General features: G+C 39.7%; 1 protein-coding gene across 1 annotated transcript in view; it reads right to left on the bottom strand.

Moving 5' to 3' along the window:
• Positions 1-2688: 2688 nt before the first annotated feature.
• The window catches only part of dcp2 (decapping mRNA 2), a 30120-nt gene continuing 13764 nt past the window's right edge, over positions 2689-19044 (bottom strand). The window contains exons 4-11 of the mRNA XM_080046355.1: positions 18913-19011; positions 18655-18807; positions 18449-18561; positions 18035-18136; positions 9304-9412; positions 6627-6716; positions 5665-5716; positions 2689-4862 (exon numbers count right to left, since the gene is read on the bottom strand). Of these exons, the coding sequence (XP_079902481.1) occupies positions 4738-4862; positions 5665-5716; positions 6627-6716; positions 9304-9412; positions 18035-18136; positions 18449-18561; positions 18655-18807; positions 18913-19011 (843 nt within the window). The 3' untranslated portion in view covers positions 2689-4737. The remainder of the gene's footprint in view (positions 4863-5664; positions 5717-6626; positions 6717-9303; positions 9413-18034; positions 18137-18448; positions 18562-18654; positions 18808-18912; positions 19012-19044) is intronic.

The raw sequence follows: 19044 nt of genomic DNA, 5'->3' as shown, positions 1-19044 counted from the left end.
AACCAGTGTTGGGCAAGTTACTTCAAAAGCGTAATGCGGTATTTATTACTGGCATTTCAAAGTAGTTAGTTACATTACAATATTACTGTCTTTGAATTGTAAGGCATTACACTACTTTTACATTACTTTCACCAAAATAACATGAAATGTGGATTTGGTGTTCTCAATAGATCTTCTTGTGTTCAATGCAGCTCATTACACAGCAGGAGGTGACATGGTATGGCATAATGACTGAGCTAGGCTTAAGGCTAACACAAGTAGGCCTATGCTATATAATATAATGGTCACAGTTATGGCTCATGGTGCAATACATTTTATAATAGAAATACTGTATCTTTAGGTATTTATTTAGCCTATATTAATATCAATAGAGCTAGAGCCTACTACTGTAGATTGAAAAAGTAAATTGAGCCTCAAAGATTTGTTTCTTGCGTTCTGGCGACTTAAAAGCACAAACAAGTTGTTCACATCATCATCAACTTTTGCCTTTTTTAGTTGTTCCAAAGAATCTGCCTTATCATCTTGCCATCTAATCTAAATGATAACAGCCCATTATGTTTGTTTATCGTCTCTCTTGCGTGACATTTTATAATAACAATAGTAGCCTAAATATATATATCTCCTTTGCTAATTCAAAGCATCCACTCATTATGTTGGGAGTCGACGTGTGTGTCAGAGGCATGAATCGACAAAGTGATCAACTCTTATTGTGACTTTTTTGCTGCAGCACTTTTAGTGCTGAGGAGAGCTTGCCAACTGCGCTGTCCTTTACGCACCATCACTGCTGCCGTTATGTTAAGATTTCATAATTTGCATCAAAGCAAACCCTTTAGGCGCCGGGTTTTATTTTAAAAAATACTAGATTTTGACACTTAAATTTCAGAAGGCTCTGGATTGAAAGTGGTTTGAGATAGAGACTAAGTGTAAATGAGACAAATATTGAGAATGACCTAAAGTTTATCTGGGGAGTATATTTTCCCATCTAATTAGCATATTATGATGTCATATGGTGGCGGCCATGTTGTAGGCTATTATGTAATTTCCATGAAATACCTGATATTTTGAAAGAGAGTTGAACTTATTTAATCAGATTCACCCCTCCATCCATTTGTAATGATGTCCACTTTGTTGTAAGCCAACAGTTGTAAACTAGAACTAGAACTACACCACAAAACTCATATAAACAGTAGGCGTTTATGATTTTTTTTTACCCACCACCATTTTTATTTCCTTTTTTCTTCTATTCTTCATTATTATTATTATTATCATCATTATTATCATTATAATATGATAATATTAATATATATATAATGCTGCATCGCATGGCTGCACCACTGCTGCGCATGGACGCACCGTGACCGGGGCCGTAGAAAGAGTGAACACCAACTCCCTACTCGTCAACTTTTTGCTTGCCATATCTCTAAATAACTCCTAAATCCAGCAATACCGCTTCAGCATAAATAGCTTCGTGGCACACTATCTCCGATTTCGCACCTAACAACAGCGCGATTCATTTGCAGCGTGGACGCTGAGTTGTGTCACCTCTCTGCTCTGACAGCAGGCAGGGACTCGCTCCGAGGGGCTGCTCCGAGACTGACCGCCTCCGAGTGCTCTTAGACGGGGAGGGGCTCGCGGCAGCACCCGCTGCTCGTTGAGCACAGAGTGATACGTGCTTTCACGTCAGAGTCTCGAAACACCACAAAAGTTTTCAATAACTTGGGCAGTGAGACGGAAGCCAGTAGGCTAGCGCATCTTTGGAATCAATTGTAGCAGCAAATCGAGTTTTCTTCTCCTCTAGCAGTAACATTAGCGTGGGTTTTTTTCTCCTCTGCGAAACTCGCGGTGTTGGCCAATTTGTATAAAAACAACAAACCAGTCAATTTCGGGTTTAAAATGCATTGTAACGCGCGTTTCTGAGCTATGTACCGCGTTACATATTACCATTTTTTTTGCTGTAATGCCTTACATTACCGCGTTATGATGTAATATTCTAATTTTCTGAGATTTTGAATTTGGGGTTTTCATAAGCTGTAAGCCATAATAATCACAATTATAACAAATAAAGGCTTGAAATATCTCACTTTGAATGTAATGAGTCTATATAATATTTTAGTTTCACCATTTAGGTTGAATTACTGAAATAAATTAACTTTTGCACGATATTCTAATTTTTCGAGTTTCACCTGTATAGACAAGAAAACATACACATTTCAAACTCTGGATTTAAACCAATGTTGTAGCAGGGCCCATATACAACATTGTGTGGTTATGACCATCGTAACATAGGGACCTTTAATATTCACTGCAAATGTTAGTGTTCAAAATTACCTGCTCAAAAGCCTTGGACATACATAGAACCAGTTCTATCATGTGGCCTCACTACTAAAGCGGAACAAATCTTATTCCGAGAGTTTTTATCTTCCAACATAGCCTTTCTTAGAGATACAGTATGTACCAAAAAAAAAAGTAAAAGGTAAGCCTGTAATAACATGTTTCCTTGTTCCCTTATTTGGAGTGTACTGTTGGGATTACATTATATCCATTGTAAAAATAAAACATTTACAAAACTTACTAGGCTAATCAATGTACCGTTAGCAGCAACATGCCATTCTCCATAAGAAAGGAAACCTTGAAATGTTTGATGTAGTTTATATTTAGATTGATTACTTCACAAAATAAGTCAGAAGCTGAAAGTGAAAAAACAGACTTTATTAATATTCACATTAAAAGTCAGAACAAATATGAAAAACTTGAAATTAACATCTATAGCAAAGAACCACCAGTAACAATCATCTCAAGACCAGATCTCACATCTCGATTAAGTCTTCTCACATGTATGGATGCATGTGATATTCCCTTGAGAACATATAAACTGTTCTATGGGGCTGAACTTGATAGACTTCCAAACAGAAACTGCTTCAATGAAATTTGCATTCTTTATGTTTTTTTTTAGCTCTAGTGTCAAGAGAATAACTCATGTTCACAGTAGTCCAACGCAGTAGTTTTGCATCATGGCCCATAGCACCAGAGTCTGTATGTGTTCATGCCAACCAAACACTTTCAACAGTTTAGTGGATCATGAAAAATATGATTTAGAATCTCTGGTCTAAATCTCACCAGGAATAAACACCTGTAAACCATCCAATCTGCAAGACACAACAGCCTTAAAATACACGTGGCTCACCTTAAGGCAAATAACAACAATGATGTATCGAACATGGTGGATAAAATGATAAGAACTCAAATATTTAGTCAAATGCCAAGGTTATCTTCGCTTTGTGTGAGCATGATGTAAAACTAAATTAAAATGCTAAAAGAAACTATTTTCTCGTACAAGGTGTAAAATGTGCAATAACTGCAAAAATGAATGAGTGTGCTTCTGAGCACTATTCAACTGACTGTGAAATGGACTTTGTATATTTATTTTCAAAGTAAAAGACAATGTACAACCTACAGTGGAAAATGAAATCGCAAACCAGACTCTTCTATTTGCAGTGGATTTGGAATAGAGCTAAACTCATTTCTGGTCATTTGAATCGTGGTTAATCTCCTATCGTTTGACTGGCAGGAAACATGCAAGAACCCAGCAATGATGGACATTTTCTTTAGAGGATATCATTTCAATTCAGTTAGAAGTTAAAGGCCTACTTCACCGGTTTGAATATGAAGGTGTATTGAATTATGAGATCCTATGTAGTATAAATGTGCAAAAAAAATTAAAATCAGTTCATCCTAGCCTGAGAAAAGGCAGAAAGAGTGTTTTTTTTAACCCTATATTTCTCTTTCTCGTGACATCACAGAAAGAGAAATATAGGGTTAAAAAAAACGTACTTTGTAAATATTACTGTGATGTCACAGTAAAAGACATCACAGTAATATTTACAAAGTAAGTTTTTTTTTGTCAACCAATCATGCAATTATCATTAACCCTTTGCAGTGATATACTGTTAAATTATCTGATTTGCCAACGGAACGTTCGTTCTAATTTGTTATTTCCGTTGCCTAAATTATGGATAGGATTAAATGATTTCTTTTTAAAAGTGGCAGCAACAGACTTCCACACAATTCAATCAATGAAATGACATTCAACAGAGGACCCAGTTACAAAGACCATGTGTTCTTTCTTTCCCAAGTCAAGATTCCATTCCATTCTACACCCCTGGATACAATCTCAAGTCATTCAGCTAATAAAGCCAATAACTCTGTTAATATGAAGCTTTCACACAAACATTTTTGGGGATCCAATTGGAAAAATGGAGAAACTATTTTGTCTTAAAATCAGTATACAACATGATGATTTAACGTTGATCTTTGGCAAAATTGAATACACTATCAAATTCCAAGTTACTCTTTGTCACCTCACATTGTGCATTGTGTTCGGGAAAACCTTTGATCTCTTGCCTTTAAAAGACAATTGGTTGAACTGTAAAGTCATCTCTGTGAGGTCCATGTGTGGTATCCTGTAGATTGAATCGTATATTTTGCTTATCGAAGATGCAAACATTAAGTTAAGATATTTCTTTGGACAGATTGAACCTATTGTATAATGTCTGAAATGTTGGGCCACAAAGGCAAACGATTCCAGTGAAGCTCTCGATGTGTTGAAACTCCATACTGCTCATAACAAGCAAGGCAAGAATGAAAAGGCCCCTTCAATAACATCCTTGTCTGGACTTAAGGGACAAGTGAGGCCAAAGTTTGATGTTACAGAAGAAGCACAGAGCTTCATAAGCTGTGTCAGTAGTCAAAACATTTCATGATGACGTCTCTGTCAAATTTAAAAGTGAGAAAAGCCTTGGAGGACAGCAGGAGCTCACAGCTGGGGACAGTCAGCTGACCATTGGGACTGAATGGAGCCACGTCTGTGAAAAGAACAGCTTGATTACATGTTCAATTATTCATTCCTTTTACAAAGGTCTCAAAGTATATAGTAAAATCATTTTGAAACATTTGTATTCTCATTTGGTCTGCTGTTGTTGCAGGTTTCAATTCAATTCTGATCTGTCTGGTCTACAAAAGGTTCCCCTCATTTAGCCCCCCGGGGTCAAGGCTGGATTATCACCCAAGACCCAAAATGGCCTCAAGGGCCCCAGGGTTTCTGTGAGGCAATAACTTTGTGTTCACTTCAATAGTTACAAAATGATTTGGTAATATTCCCCAGTGGAATAGAATAAGATATGTTTAGCATTCTAAGTGGTGGGTTAAAAGCACATTTATCTGGTCACACAAATGAACTGTAAGAAGAAACATTCTTCAGTCAAGATACTGTTGGCTCAAATAAATGAGACACTGTGCAGGTCCTATTTAATAATAAAAGCGTAACTTATGACAGGCTACATTAATTAATTAATTCTCAGATCATACTAAATTAGTATACCAGCAAACTTACATTTTAACCAAAGTTTCTTCACTGCGCTCCATGGCGTTTCTTTACTGCGCTCTATGAGCAAACAGTTATAAACACCATTCAGGTAAAAGCTTCTCATGTTTAGCCTGCTTTAAACGGCTGATATTTCAGGGTGTTCTGCTACCTACGTCTTACTGAATTTGGCCCTCAGTTTAGCAACTTCCGCAAACATATTTTCACCTATGAAAAGGAACCAACATTGTTTCTCCAGTGGGTGTTAGTAAAAGTTAAACATGGTTACCGTATAAAAACCATACCTCTTTCAAAACTGTCTTGCAATCTTCTGGGTTGAAGTCTTTTATCTTCTTTCTGTAGATAAAGTTTAACAGCACACTGCTCGTAAACATTCACAGCAGAATAAGCCAACCGTCTTCATATTCTTCATACAGTTGCTTTAAAACAGGTCGTATATCTACCGTCAAAATTCCCCTGTTGACTTAAAAGCTGGTTTTGAGGTCAGAATGCAGAAATGCTCAAATAAAAACAGCAATCTGAAATAAAGTATAGTTGGTGTGAATGCTGAAAGCATTCACAGCATTGATATTCTGCGTATTTATATTATTATTATTCCGCCCACTTTTCATGGTCGGCCATATCTTCAACATGCTTCATTCCACAAACCCCATTCAAACATCACCATATTCAGCCCATTTTTCACATCCGTGCATTCATTCAAATTCATAATTAATAAACAATTCAACCAAAATTATGAAACATTTAAAATTGCTTCTTCATCCTACAAACTTAATTCAAGTATATAAATGTTCAGCATAGTTCAGACATTAATAATATGATAAAACAATTTTCATAACATTCATAACTTCAAAGAAAATTAACCATTTATGAAATTAATATTTTGTACAAAATTATTATTCCTCCTAATCGTTCATACTTCATCGTAGAAACTCCATTCAAAGTTTTTCATGTTCGTCTTGCACAGGAGCACATTTCCATAATTTACAATTTTTTCATAAAATTCATAACTTCAGAGATAATTAAAGGTTTATTACACCAAAAATCATCATCTGGAATGAATGGGGAAATTCGCTTTTTGACATGCTCCATTCTGTTCATTCAGATATATACATCCTTCATCAACATTCAGCAGTGAAGCTTCTTCAGCATTAGCTTCAGCTCAGCATTCACACCGCAATTTCTTCAGGAATTGCATTTCTAGTTTTATACTAATATGGCTATATGTAACAGGTAATAGGGTTACCTGCTGGTTGCTGGGTCCACTGTCATTGACTCCTTTCTTCGCATAAGGGGAGTCCTGACATTTCTTCCCAATACTTTTAAGATTTGGGTTCTGCAGAACAAAGAACACTAGTTATGAGGTAACTGATGGAGCAATTAAATTCTGCCTCAAGCCACTGACACTGAGTCTATGGGTTATTTAAAGGGGTAGTTCAGGATTTTGGACATAGGGCCTGATTCCCAAGTTAGCCTTGGTGTTCTTTATCAGTGGAGACAGTTTTCAACACATTTAATTCAGTCCTTCTAGTTGCAGAGTTTGCTCGTGCTAGGCTAGCGCACGGCATTGGGGAAACACTTAGCCTGCTACTAAAACAGTCTTACCCACTCCACAGTACAGCCGAGGCTAATCAATTATAATGCCAGACTATCGATGTAAATGTCTGTGTTGATAGAATAATTTTAGAAATAAAAGCAACCTCGCATCGCATGAATTATCGCATTTTGAGGGACTACTTTCTCAGCAGCAGCGGACTTTTACTTTGCTGTGTAACCGAATCACTACAGCAGAAAGTAAACAGAGCAGCGTGGGACAGCACCTGAAACAAACGACTAGGCAACATGGTGCGTCAGTGTGCATTTAGGAATTGTACAAATAAACCCTACAGATGGACACCACAAAGTTTTCACCAATTTCCAGTGCGAGATCCAGAAAGGACTCAAATGTGGCTTGTTGCTGCTGGCTTGGACATCAACACATCGGCCGAAACTGTTCGCAAACGGAGTAGGCTATTTGTAGCGATCATTTCAGACCGGACGACTTCGAGAAACCCCGCAATCTAAAGAGCAAGAAATCACTGAAAACGAATGCGGTGCCATCCGTCTTTTCAGATGCACCAACAGCCACTGATGAACAGGTAATAACTTTTGGTAGGCTACGAGCTAATAAAGCGTGCCCCTTTCATAATGTTAGCCTACTGATAGATTGATGATGACATGCATTTTGGAGAGTGACAACGTTAGCTAATGGTATAGCTACACACTTGGTACCTGGCTGGGCTAATTGCTTTCTCTTTCTTCCCTTTGCGCATCCATCTCTCTCAGTTCTTCATCAGTGTATTCCGGCTCGTACAGGTACAGTTCGGTGGTGGATACAACAAATTCCTCATAATCGTCTTCAAAAGCAGACGCATCGCTAAGTCCTCCAAACGTGGCCATATCTTGTTTATTGAATAGGCTAATAAAATTCCTTCGTGCACTGTACTCTGCGTCTGTAGCTATGACAGCAGCAGGTAAACAAACTATTATAGATCCGGTAACCTAGGTATTAGTCCGCCGCTGCCTGCCTAGCAGGAATAAACACTGCTGCTGAGACACAGCAAGTCCCTCAAAATGCAATATGCGAGGTTGGTTTTATTTCTAAAATTATTCTATCAACACAGACATTTACATCGATAGTCTGGCGTTATAATTGATTAGCCTCGGGTGTACTGTGGAGTGGGTAAGACTGTTTTAGTAGCAGGCTAAGTGTTTCCCCAATGCCGTGCGCTAGCCTAGCACGAGCAAACTCTGCAACTAGAAGGACTGAATGAAATGTGTTGAAAACTGTCTCCACTGATAAAGAACACCAAGGCTATCTTGGGAATCAGGCCCTATGTCCAAAATCCTGAACTACCTCTTTAATACAATGGGTTGTATCAGTAATGATGGCTGAACCTGCATATAAAGGTTTTTTTTTTCAGCGCACACAGTATGGACAGATATTCACTGATTAATTATTTTGACAACAAGCGTTCATCAACTGTGTCAGTGTGGTCCTCATCAACTCAGAATGAGGACAGGCTGTCAGAAGTGGTAAATACCTCTGGAAAGCTTTGACCAATTGTTTTTTGACATTTATGTGAATTATTATTAATTTTACTTTACTATTCTAAGTTTTGCAACACTGCGAATACATCGGACACACACACACACACACACACACACACACACACACACACACACACACACACACACACACACACACACACACACACACACACACACACACACACACACACACACACACACACACACACACACACACACACACACACACACACACACACACACACACACACACACACACACACAATGCGGACCCTAATAATAATTTAATTTTAAAAGCTACTTGGGATTCCTGGAAAAATTGTATCCAAGATATTTGAAGTGGTCCATGGATATTTGGAGACTTCTTATCCCAGTGGATGGTATAATCTGATGGGGGATAAAATACCTTCCCAGTGCATCACCAGTTGAAGGTATATGAACTATATGTCTTTTGATTGCCCAGGCCCACAAGTCCTGTGACAGCATATGTGACAGTACTGATCATGACAGCTGCTACAAACTCATGTGGAAGCTGTCCTCAATACAGGAGCATGCTCACAGTCTGTCTCTGGTATTAACAGACACAAAGCCACCAACTGAGCCACTAGAATTAGCTGCAGATTATTTTAGTGTTTTGCGAATGGCGCTGCTTGTCCATTGGTTGAATCAAAATGAACATGATGGCAGGATCTAACTAAGAATTCAGTTTGGAAATTTAGATAGTTAGTTTTTACTCAGTCTAGCACATGTGTAACTATTCACAGTTGGTAACATGTAACATGAGAGCAGGTTGCTGCTGTTTACTGTATCAGTGAAGTCTTTTCTGTTCTGACCTGGTTGAGCTCATACTGGCTGAGCTGGCCCACAGCCTTCTGCTGCTTGTGTTTGGCCCATCCGTCTGCTGGATATGCATCAGTACCTGGGAGGCGACGGGATTTTGACCTAAGAGACGGAAGAAAAAAACAAAGTGGATATATAACTTTACTTTTCTTTTCATCTCCATATGTATTATTGCTAGCTGTCTCTTGCTGCTCCCACAGGGATATTAAAATCCTGTCTGACTTTTAGCACCTGTCGTGTTTAGTTTGGTTAAACGAACTCTGGTGCAGTTCGCTTGTGGTGTGAATTTGCCCCGACCTCGATCCGACCGGAATTGCAGCACAATGGGTACAAATTTTTTCCCCTTTTTTTCCCCGAACACACCCCACCCACATCCCACCCTCACACCAGGGCCCCAGGACACTGCCTTCTCCGAGCAGCCAGCATGGACATGTGGCCAAACCATTGGTACTGCATGCTGTGAATGGGAGCTTATTTTCATGCGGTCCTGAGGCAGATCTCCCCGTCCACACAATACAAGCGGCGAACAAGATTGTGTCTCCGCAAATTTTTTATGAATATCAATCATAGGCTCATACTTATCTTTAGACCATATACTATTAAAACTGAAGTTTTTTCATTTCAAAACGCCAGCTTAAGCGTTTTATTAGCCCAACGGCTTTTAACGGCTTTCAGTTGGTTTTCGAGGGAGGAGGAGGGAGTGGGCAGCCGAGGGCAGCTGAACAGAGTTGTAGTGAAACAAATGTTTCAGTTTTCGGCCCGGTCTCCGAGCTTTCTTTATATGTCCATGCTCAGTGCACGGCTCCATTAACTTCTCGTGTCTGAGGTTTTTCCTTTTACTTTACATGAAGGACGTTGATAGTTTTTAGGCATGTGACTTTTTAACACTTAGAATCGCCGAGGGATTTGTAGGACTGCTTCAGCTGTTTGACGTGTGCGCTCAATAACTCTCACGTCCCTCTGCTTGCGATCATTGCGATTCACCATTTATTGATCCATTTGTTCAAAAGATCCAAATACAAATAATGGGTGCATTACGGGATCATGTTCAAAAACTAGTTGCTCATCCAGCCTCACAATCACCTCTAGCAATACAGCTGTGCTCGCTAAAACCTTTAGCTTACAATGCTAGATGCTATGGGTGCTACAGAACGAGAATGATTCTACATCCGCTACCAGTCCGCTACGCTTGCCGCCCTCTTTCTTCATAGGTCCATAATGTCGCTACGTCATGCTCATGGACCTATCTCCATGAACCATGGACCGCATGAATTTCCGCAAATCACTTCCTTGTGGCTTCCCAGCGCCAATGAGCAGCTTTCATAGGAATGAATGGGCGCCATGTTTCAATACGGTGTCCATTTCTTTATATGTCCATGCCTCACACCCAACCACACAAAATACACACTACAAGAAACAAAAACAAACAATCAACACACAAAAAAAAACAAAAAAAAAAAACATAAAGAAATAAAATTAAATAAAATAAAAAAGGGGAGGAGGTAGCTACTCTTCTATTGTTATTGTTGTTTTTTTTAAATAATTTAGGACGGGGCGCCAAATTCTGTCAAATTTCTTCTCGGATCCCTGGGTAGTGTAACGTATTTTCTCTAAATTCATGCATGACATAATGTCTCTAATCCAATGTGAGTGGGAAGGAGGAGCAGGATCTTTCCGCTTGAGTAAGATAGCCCTACGAGCAAGTAATGAGGTAAAGGCCAGTACCTTCAGCTTCACTTTAAGTAAGCCCGGATTTGGAGCAATGCCAAAGATTGCAGTGAAAGGGTTCGGCTCAATTTGATGCTGAAGTACTTCAGAAATTGTTTGAAAAACTGATGTCCAGAACTCAGTCAAGGTCGGACACAACCAGTACATGTGAAAGAGTGATGCCGGTGCGCTCTTACAGCTATCACAGGTCGGGTCTACATCGGGGAACATACGAGCTAATTTAGTTTTAGATATGTGGATACGATGTACTACTTTAAATTGCACAAGAGCATGTCGGGCGCACATGGAGGTAGAGTGTATCCGATCCAGGACTGAATCCCACATGTGATCTGTGAAGGCAGAACCTAGGTCCTGCTCCCACAGGGTTCTTATAGCTGCTAATGAGGGGCTATGCAACTTCGAAATAAGGTTGAAAAACACAGAAATTGAGCCTTTTAATGTGGGTTTAACAGAAAGAAACAAATCGACATGATTGGCTGGCAGTTTATAAGGGAATTTGGGAATTAACTTCTGTGTAAAATGCCTGATTTGCAGAAAAAAATTAGTCTTTTCGATACCAAAATGTTTTGTCAATTGAGAAAAACTAGCAAATAGATCATTAATGAATAGATCACCGATGCATTTTAAGCCTTTTTTATGCCAGATCTTGAATGCACCATCCACTGTCGAGGGAGTAAACAAATGATTAGCTGCGATTGGGCTGAAAAGTGAAAAATTCTGCATTCCAAAATTCTTCCTAAATTGGGTCCAGATTCGAAGGGAGTGCTTAATCACGGGACTGTTGGGAATAGCCGAAGAGAGTGGAAGTGCGGCGCTTAAGAGGGCAGATAGAGACAATGGGCTAATAGCGCTGGACTCCATTGTTACCCAGACTGGGGCTGAGTCGTCAAGGTGAAAATGCACCCAATACACTAAAGAACGGATATTAGCAGCCCAGTAATAGTATTGGAAATTAGGGAGGGCCATTCCACCTGTTTGTTTGGGTCTTTGAAGTAAAGCTTTCCGTAACCGAGGGTGTTTACCATTCCAAATATAATTTATCATTAAAGAGTCAAGGGCCAGAAAAAAGGATTTGGGGAGAAAGATGGGGAGACAATTTCTTCCCGTCTACGCAAGGTTTTTGTGCGCCGCAAGCTTTATAAATGAGGCCCATGGAGAGGAGGAATTGAACATAAGTTATCATTATACGCCGATGACTTACTTTTGTTTGTCGCCAAGCCAACCACCTCTTTACCGGAGGCACTTTCTGTGTTGGAGGTCTTTAGTCAGTTTTCTGGCTATAAACTTAACTTGAATAAGAGCGAACTCTTTCCGATTAATAAAGAAGCTCTCAAACTTGATTATACAGCTCTCCCACTCAAAGTGGTGACAGATCATCTGAGTTACCTTGGGGTATGTTTTACCAGAAATTTTAAAAACCTATTTAAATCGAACTTCCTCAAATTATTGGATCAGGTGAAGCAAATATTATCGAAGTGGTCTCCTCTGGCTTGCTCTCTTATAGGTAGAATAAATTGAATTAAAATGACATTACTCCCAAAGTTCCTATATCTATTCCAATGTCTCCCCATCTTTCTCCCCAAATCCTTTTTTCAGGCCCTTGACTCTTTAATGATAAATTATATTTGGAATGGTAAACACCCTCGGTTATGGAAAGCTTTTCTTCAAAGACCCAAACAAACAGGTGGAATGGCCCTCCCTAATTTCCAATACTATTACTGGGCTGCTAATATCCATTCTTTAGTGTATTGGGTGCATTTTCACCTTGACGACTCAGCCCCAGTCTGGGTAACAATGGAGTCCAGCGCTATTAGCCCATTGTCTCTATCTGCCCTCTTAAGCGCCGCACTTCCACTCTCTTCGGCTATTCCCAACAGTAGTTCCGTGATTAAGCACTCCCTTCGAATTTGGACCCAATTTAGGAAGAATTTTGGAATGCAGAATTTTTCACTTTTCAGCCCTATTGCAGCTAATCATTTGTTTACTCCCTCGACGGTGGATGGTGCATTCAATATCTGGCATAAAAAAGGCTTAAAATGCATCGGTGATTTATTTATTAATGATCTATTTGCTAGTTTTTCTCAATTGACAAAACATTTTGGTATCGAAAAGACAAATTTTTTCCGATTTCTGCAAATCAGGCATTTTACGCAGAAGTTAATTCCCCAATTCCCTTATAAACCGCCAGCCAATCATGTCGATTTGTTTCTTTCTGTAAACCCCACATTAAAAAGCTCAATTTCTGTGCTTTTCAACCTTATTTCGAAGTTGCATAGCCCCTCATTAGCAGCTATAAGAACCCTGTGGGAGCAGGACCTAGGTTCTGCCTTCACAGATCACATGTGGGATTCAGTCCTGGATCGGATACACTCTACTTCCATGTGCGCCCGACATGCTCTTGTGCAATTTAAAGTAGTACATCGTATCCACATATCTTTCAAAGGTTTTTTTATTCATCAAAAGAATTTGCAAAGCAAATACAATACAATGATTAATTATTTTTTTTCCCCTTTTCCCCCCCCCCCGAACACACCCCGCCCACATCCCACCCCCACCCACAACCAATCCTGCAGCACATAAAAAAAAATATATATATATATAATAATAAAAAAAAAACAATACAATATATGTATCCACATATCTAAAACTAAATTAGCTTGTATGTTCCCCGATGTAGACCCGACCTGTGATAGCTGTAAGAGTGCACCGGCATCACTCTTTCACATGTACTGGTTGTGTCCCACCTTGACTGAGTTCTGGACATCAGTTTTTCGAACAATTTCTGAAGTACTTCAGCATCAAATTGAGCCGAACCCAATTTTTGGCATTGCTCCAAATCCGGGCTTGCCTAAAGCAGGGTTTTTCCTGCATAGAGAAAGTTTTGGCGCGCGCCAAAGCGGATTTATCCACCGCCAAAGGAAAATCACCAGCGCCAAAGTGATAAAGATTAAGAATAAATATAGCTATTTAAAACCTCTCCAAATTCAGCCCAATTTAAGTCATCCTTCTTGAGGGGCTGGGCAATAACTTGAATTTCATTTTCGATTACTATTACGGCTTCCCTCAATCATGAAAACAAAATAATCGTTATTAAACTATCATTGTTCCGCACGCCGGGGCATGCAGGCTTTTAAATGCAGCGCACCCTTTCAGCCGAGCGGTGTGCTCGCTCGGCCCCTCCCTTACCTGAGTTTAGCTATCGGCTCGTCCAGAGAGTACGAGGGAGAGGTTGCGCATTGCCGGGTGTTATGAAAAACTTCTAGATGACGAGAATAAAGGTAAAACTAATTGTGTTGTCTGAAAACACTTCAGACTCACAACAAACTAAAATAATGTGCAAGATGTGTGACGCGCGGACACGCGAGTAAGGTGACATACGCGACCGAGAGAGAGAAGAAAAAAGGCATATACGACCTGATCTGCACCTCTAAACATCCCGACCAATTTGTTTATTCACTTTAAGTCGAGTCATAGTGGTCTATGACCAAGCAATCAATGAATAAAAACACAGGAGGTTTAAAGCTCCTTGATTCCTGCCACCACAACTGTCAACACTACAATGCAACTGCCTATCCAGCCAGCTCCAAGAGACATAAATAAATCATGCCCTTACATTCAATGTTAGCAAAAGACGTGCCCTATCAACACCATTTACAACTGGTTATTTTTATTTTGACATTTATTTTATTCAATTATTAAAAATATGTTTCACTTATTTAGCCTATTTCTATGCTCCCTGTTTTCAGTTCAATTAGGCCTTTGTTTAAAGTCCAAAGTCATGCTGTTATTAGAAAAAAAACTTGTTAAAAGTAAAATAGATGCATAATGTTCTTAAATCAATGATTAACTGTCTTTGATAATTGTGATAACACAATGTGATTACTCAAAATAATCATGATTATGGTTTTTCATAATCGAGCAGCCCTACCGTCTTGCATTTTCCATGGTTTAGATCAGGGGTGTCCAAAAAACGGCCCGATTTTAAAAATATAATGTAATATGGCCCTTTGAAAATAAAAAATAAAAACATTTTTTTTGCATTTCTTAGTTAACCCACTAGTGCAGGGGTGTCAAAACTGATTGATTGGCCCGTGGCACATTTTAAAAATATAATGTAATATGGCCCTTTTAATTTTTAAATAATTTAAATGCACTCCTTATATTACAGAGAAATACTATGTCCCATAAAAGAAAAAGAGCACCAAGCCCATCCCAGAGGACCCTGCATAATATTTTATTTTAAATTAATATTATTATGGAAAATCCATGTGTCCTTTTCCAATAGCTTCTAATTCATCTGACACAGTGTCTCCATTTTTTTTCATACAAAATTCTTCAGCTTTAGCCTCTTCATTTCCCTCTCAAAGTGCACCAGATTCATGCATTTCACTTTAAAAACTTAAAAAAATCTCCCGGGGGGGCATACCCCCGGACCCTCCTTTTTGGGGCGGGATCTCGGCTGGCTACTATTTTCACCCAGCTGGACATTGGACGCAAAAGCAGAACACACTGGGTGTATCAATGCCATTTAACAAGAATGGGAATGTATCTGTTTAATGTGCAAGTAAAGTGTTGCCGTGAAGAAGAATTACAATTTACGAAGAAACTATGAAACTAAACATAAGAACAGCTACATGTCCTGATAAATGTGTTATTTTTGCAAAGTGGCCCAACCCTTCGTAGATTTTTCTGTATGAGGCCCTCAGTGAAAAAAGTTTAGACACCCCTGGTTTAGATCAATTAGAAACAATTAAAGTATTAAATAGGTAGGCCTAGTCATTATTAGTATTTTGACTTCATATCTACAGGTTGTTTATTGTGATTTCATAAGCGTCAGTAAGCTCCATGGTAACACAGTGATTGACAGGCTGACTGAAATGCTCTTTATCTGGACAGAAACTGCCCTCTCCCAACCCTACATCCCTCTTAAAATACATAAACCGTTTGCCTTTACTGGTGCACAGTCGCGACCCCAAAAAAAGTCGGTCCCGTACTGACCCCCCAAAGGCCCATTCTGAGCCAGGAAAAACCCTGCTAAAGTGAAGCTGAAGGTACTGGCCTTCACCTCATTACTTGCTCGTAGGGCTATCTTACTCAAGTGGAAAGATCCTGCTCCTCCTTCCCACTCACATTGGATTAGAGACATTATGTCATGTATGAATTTAGAGAAAATATGTTATACTACCCAGGGATCCGAGAATAAATTTGACAGAATTTGGCGCCCCTTCCTAAATTATTTTAAAAAACCAACAACAACTATAGAAGAGTAGCTACCTCCCTCCCCCCCTTTTATTTGATTCCATTTTATTTCTTTATGTGTTTTTTTTTCATATTGATTGTTTATTTCTGTTTCTTGTAGTGTATATTTCGTGTTGTTGGGTGTGAGGGTGGGATGTGGGTGGGGTATATTCGGGAAAAAAATTTGTATTCATTGTGCTACAATTTTGTTACTAACATTTAATAAAAAAAACTTTGAAAGAGAGAAAATACAAAAAAAAGAAAAAGGCATGAGTTAGACAAGCTGTCTAACAGACAAGTCTTTAATCTGGTATCGGTGGAAGCGGATGATGACGGGCCGCGATCTCTCGCCCGGGCCAGGTTTGGGTGCCAAAGTGCGGTGAGCTCTGTCCAGTTCCGGGGAAGAAGGGAGAGCTTGATTACCAAAAACCTCGACGAGGAGCTAGGAGAAAAAGGCGGTGGGGCATGCGCCCTCAAGTGACTCTGGTAAGCCCACAATACGTACATTCTGTCTCCTGCTTCTCCCTTCCAAATCCGATAGTTTAGATTTCAGCGACTTGTTATCTTCCTGCAGTGAGGAGCACGTAGCCTCAAGTTGCTCCAGGCGTCCGCAAACAGTTTCTGCATTCTCCTCGAGATCGGTTATACGTTTCCCCTGGCCTGAAACCACGGCCTGGATGTTGTCTAGCTTAGTGTTCATACTGGCGAACGATGACTTGAACTCAGCAGCTATGGCTACTCTATGCTGCTCAAGCAAGTCCGGAATGGAAGCCATATTGAGCTAGCATTAACGTCAATGCTAACCACGCTGTCCGAGGACATATCTGACTCTGCCGAATCTCTTTTTGCGTTTTTCTTTCCTCTAGGCATTTATCCGAATCAGTGTTAGTGTTACCGGCAATACAAGCACAAAAAAAATCGATGAAAATAAGGTTTAGTCAGTTAAGTCTGAAATAGTTAGTGGGAGCTAGACAGCGATCGTACCTACTCCATGCTCTGTAACCCGGAAGTCCTGTCGTCGCCATTTTTAAGAAGATTAGTTGTTGTTTGACCGGGAGCCCCGAGTTAATATATTAGATTTGATAGAGACGCGTAAACATGCTGATGTGTTCAGCGATCAGATGAAGGAGAGGGGAGTGTCTCCTGCACAGTGCCAACAGGTTCACGCTGCGCTTTGCATAAAGTGTGTTTTTATTTTGATTCCCATGTTAACGGATTGGACTGTTAAAAGATTAACCCTGTGTCAGCCGCTCACTCTGACACACAGCCTATTCTTCACCCGTGCCGTGCGTCAAGCAGCAAAAATTAAATGTCTCACATCGTAGGCTACAAGAAACTAAACGTGGCATTGAATGATGCACAGTTGTTATTTACTGATGGCACGAAATTAGTAAAACATGATCGCAGTACGCTATGGAATATCTCCATGATTGTTAACACTTTAACTTGGTGCTTCCTGCTTTTCCTGCCCCAGAATGTCTGTCCAATGAATGAATGACCATAGCACACGTGTGGTTTTGCTTCGTTATGCTGGTTCTCTTGCGAAAAGGGCAATGTGAAAGGGAACCTCACCAAACAAACAAATCTAAATTCTAATTGGTCTGGACCAAAGCAAGTGAACTAGCGGACTTTCCCAGTGTGAATACACCCTAAAACAAAAGAAAAGCCCTGGCTATTATTGAGGGCTGACTTTGATTTGAAAATGAATGTTAAGTTGTACTGAGGATTGGTATTGCAGTGTTGTAGAAGTGATTTTACCGAGCATTGTCTGAGGGTTTGAGAGTGTTGCCGTTGTTTGTGAAATCCTCATCACTGTCTGTTGACTCTCCTTTCTGTTTGCTGATCCATTCTCGCAGTGGTCTGTGCAGGTGGACCAGAAGGTGAGCCATGAATACCAGTCAATCACAATGGTAAAACTAATTGACATTTTTCAAGTAGAAACATAAAGAAGGTCAACAACATTGAGGCAAACACACATATACTGTATACACATATTTGCTTTCTTTCTGAAAGTGAGCTGCGGCTATGGATATCGATCTCATGTCTGTGTGATGAGATGGAGTCAAAGTTTTGTAATACACCTACAGTTCTTTATCTCTCTAAAAAAACACGTAGTTATTGATGGATTTTTCAATGCAGCAAACAATGTATTGCAAACTTCAATGCACATACCTTATGAATGGAATAGCCATGAAAAACCTGTTAGGGGCAAGTCCAAGTTTAGACTTTGGGGTCATGTCATTCCTGTGACATGGCAGCTTCTCAATGGGAAACCATTCAATGTTCTACAAGAAGAACAAGATCATGAAGAGTTTCTGTCCGCTTCAAAAAGCTGGGAATCAATCTGAAGGCAGGATGGATCAAATAGGAATTCCTACCCTGATCTCTTTCCTTGTTTTGGGGTTGAACTTGGTGTCCTTGGAAACATTTGGTATGATGTAGAGCCGCACCACCTGGTCGGTGATCTTCTGCTCTATGTACCGGTCTTTGCAGATGAGATTCTTGATGTCAAAGCTTGTCTCCTCCAACACCTAGAAAACAGACAATATTTTGATCTATGAACTACAAGACTTATTGATACATGGCTCTAAATGCTTTCATTTGGTCTGTTTCACAGCAAAGAAAATATGACTTACTTCACGAACCGCACAGTCATGAGGAGCTTCATCCTCATTCACTTTGCCCTTTGGAAAGCCCCAGCCTGACTTTGCCAGGTAGCCCTGAACAAGCAGCGCCTATGGAAAAAAGATGCACCAATCAACTGCAGG

The sequence above is a fragment of the Ammodytes marinus genome, assembly GCF_949987685.1.
Source record: "Ammodytes marinus genome assembly, chromosome: 18".
Lineage (NCBI taxonomy): Eukaryota > Metazoa > Chordata > Actinopteri > Uranoscopiformes > Ammodytidae > Ammodytes > Ammodytes marinus.
Note: the sequence above shows the minus strand (reverse complement) of the source record. Positions and strands in the feature narration are given on the sequence as shown.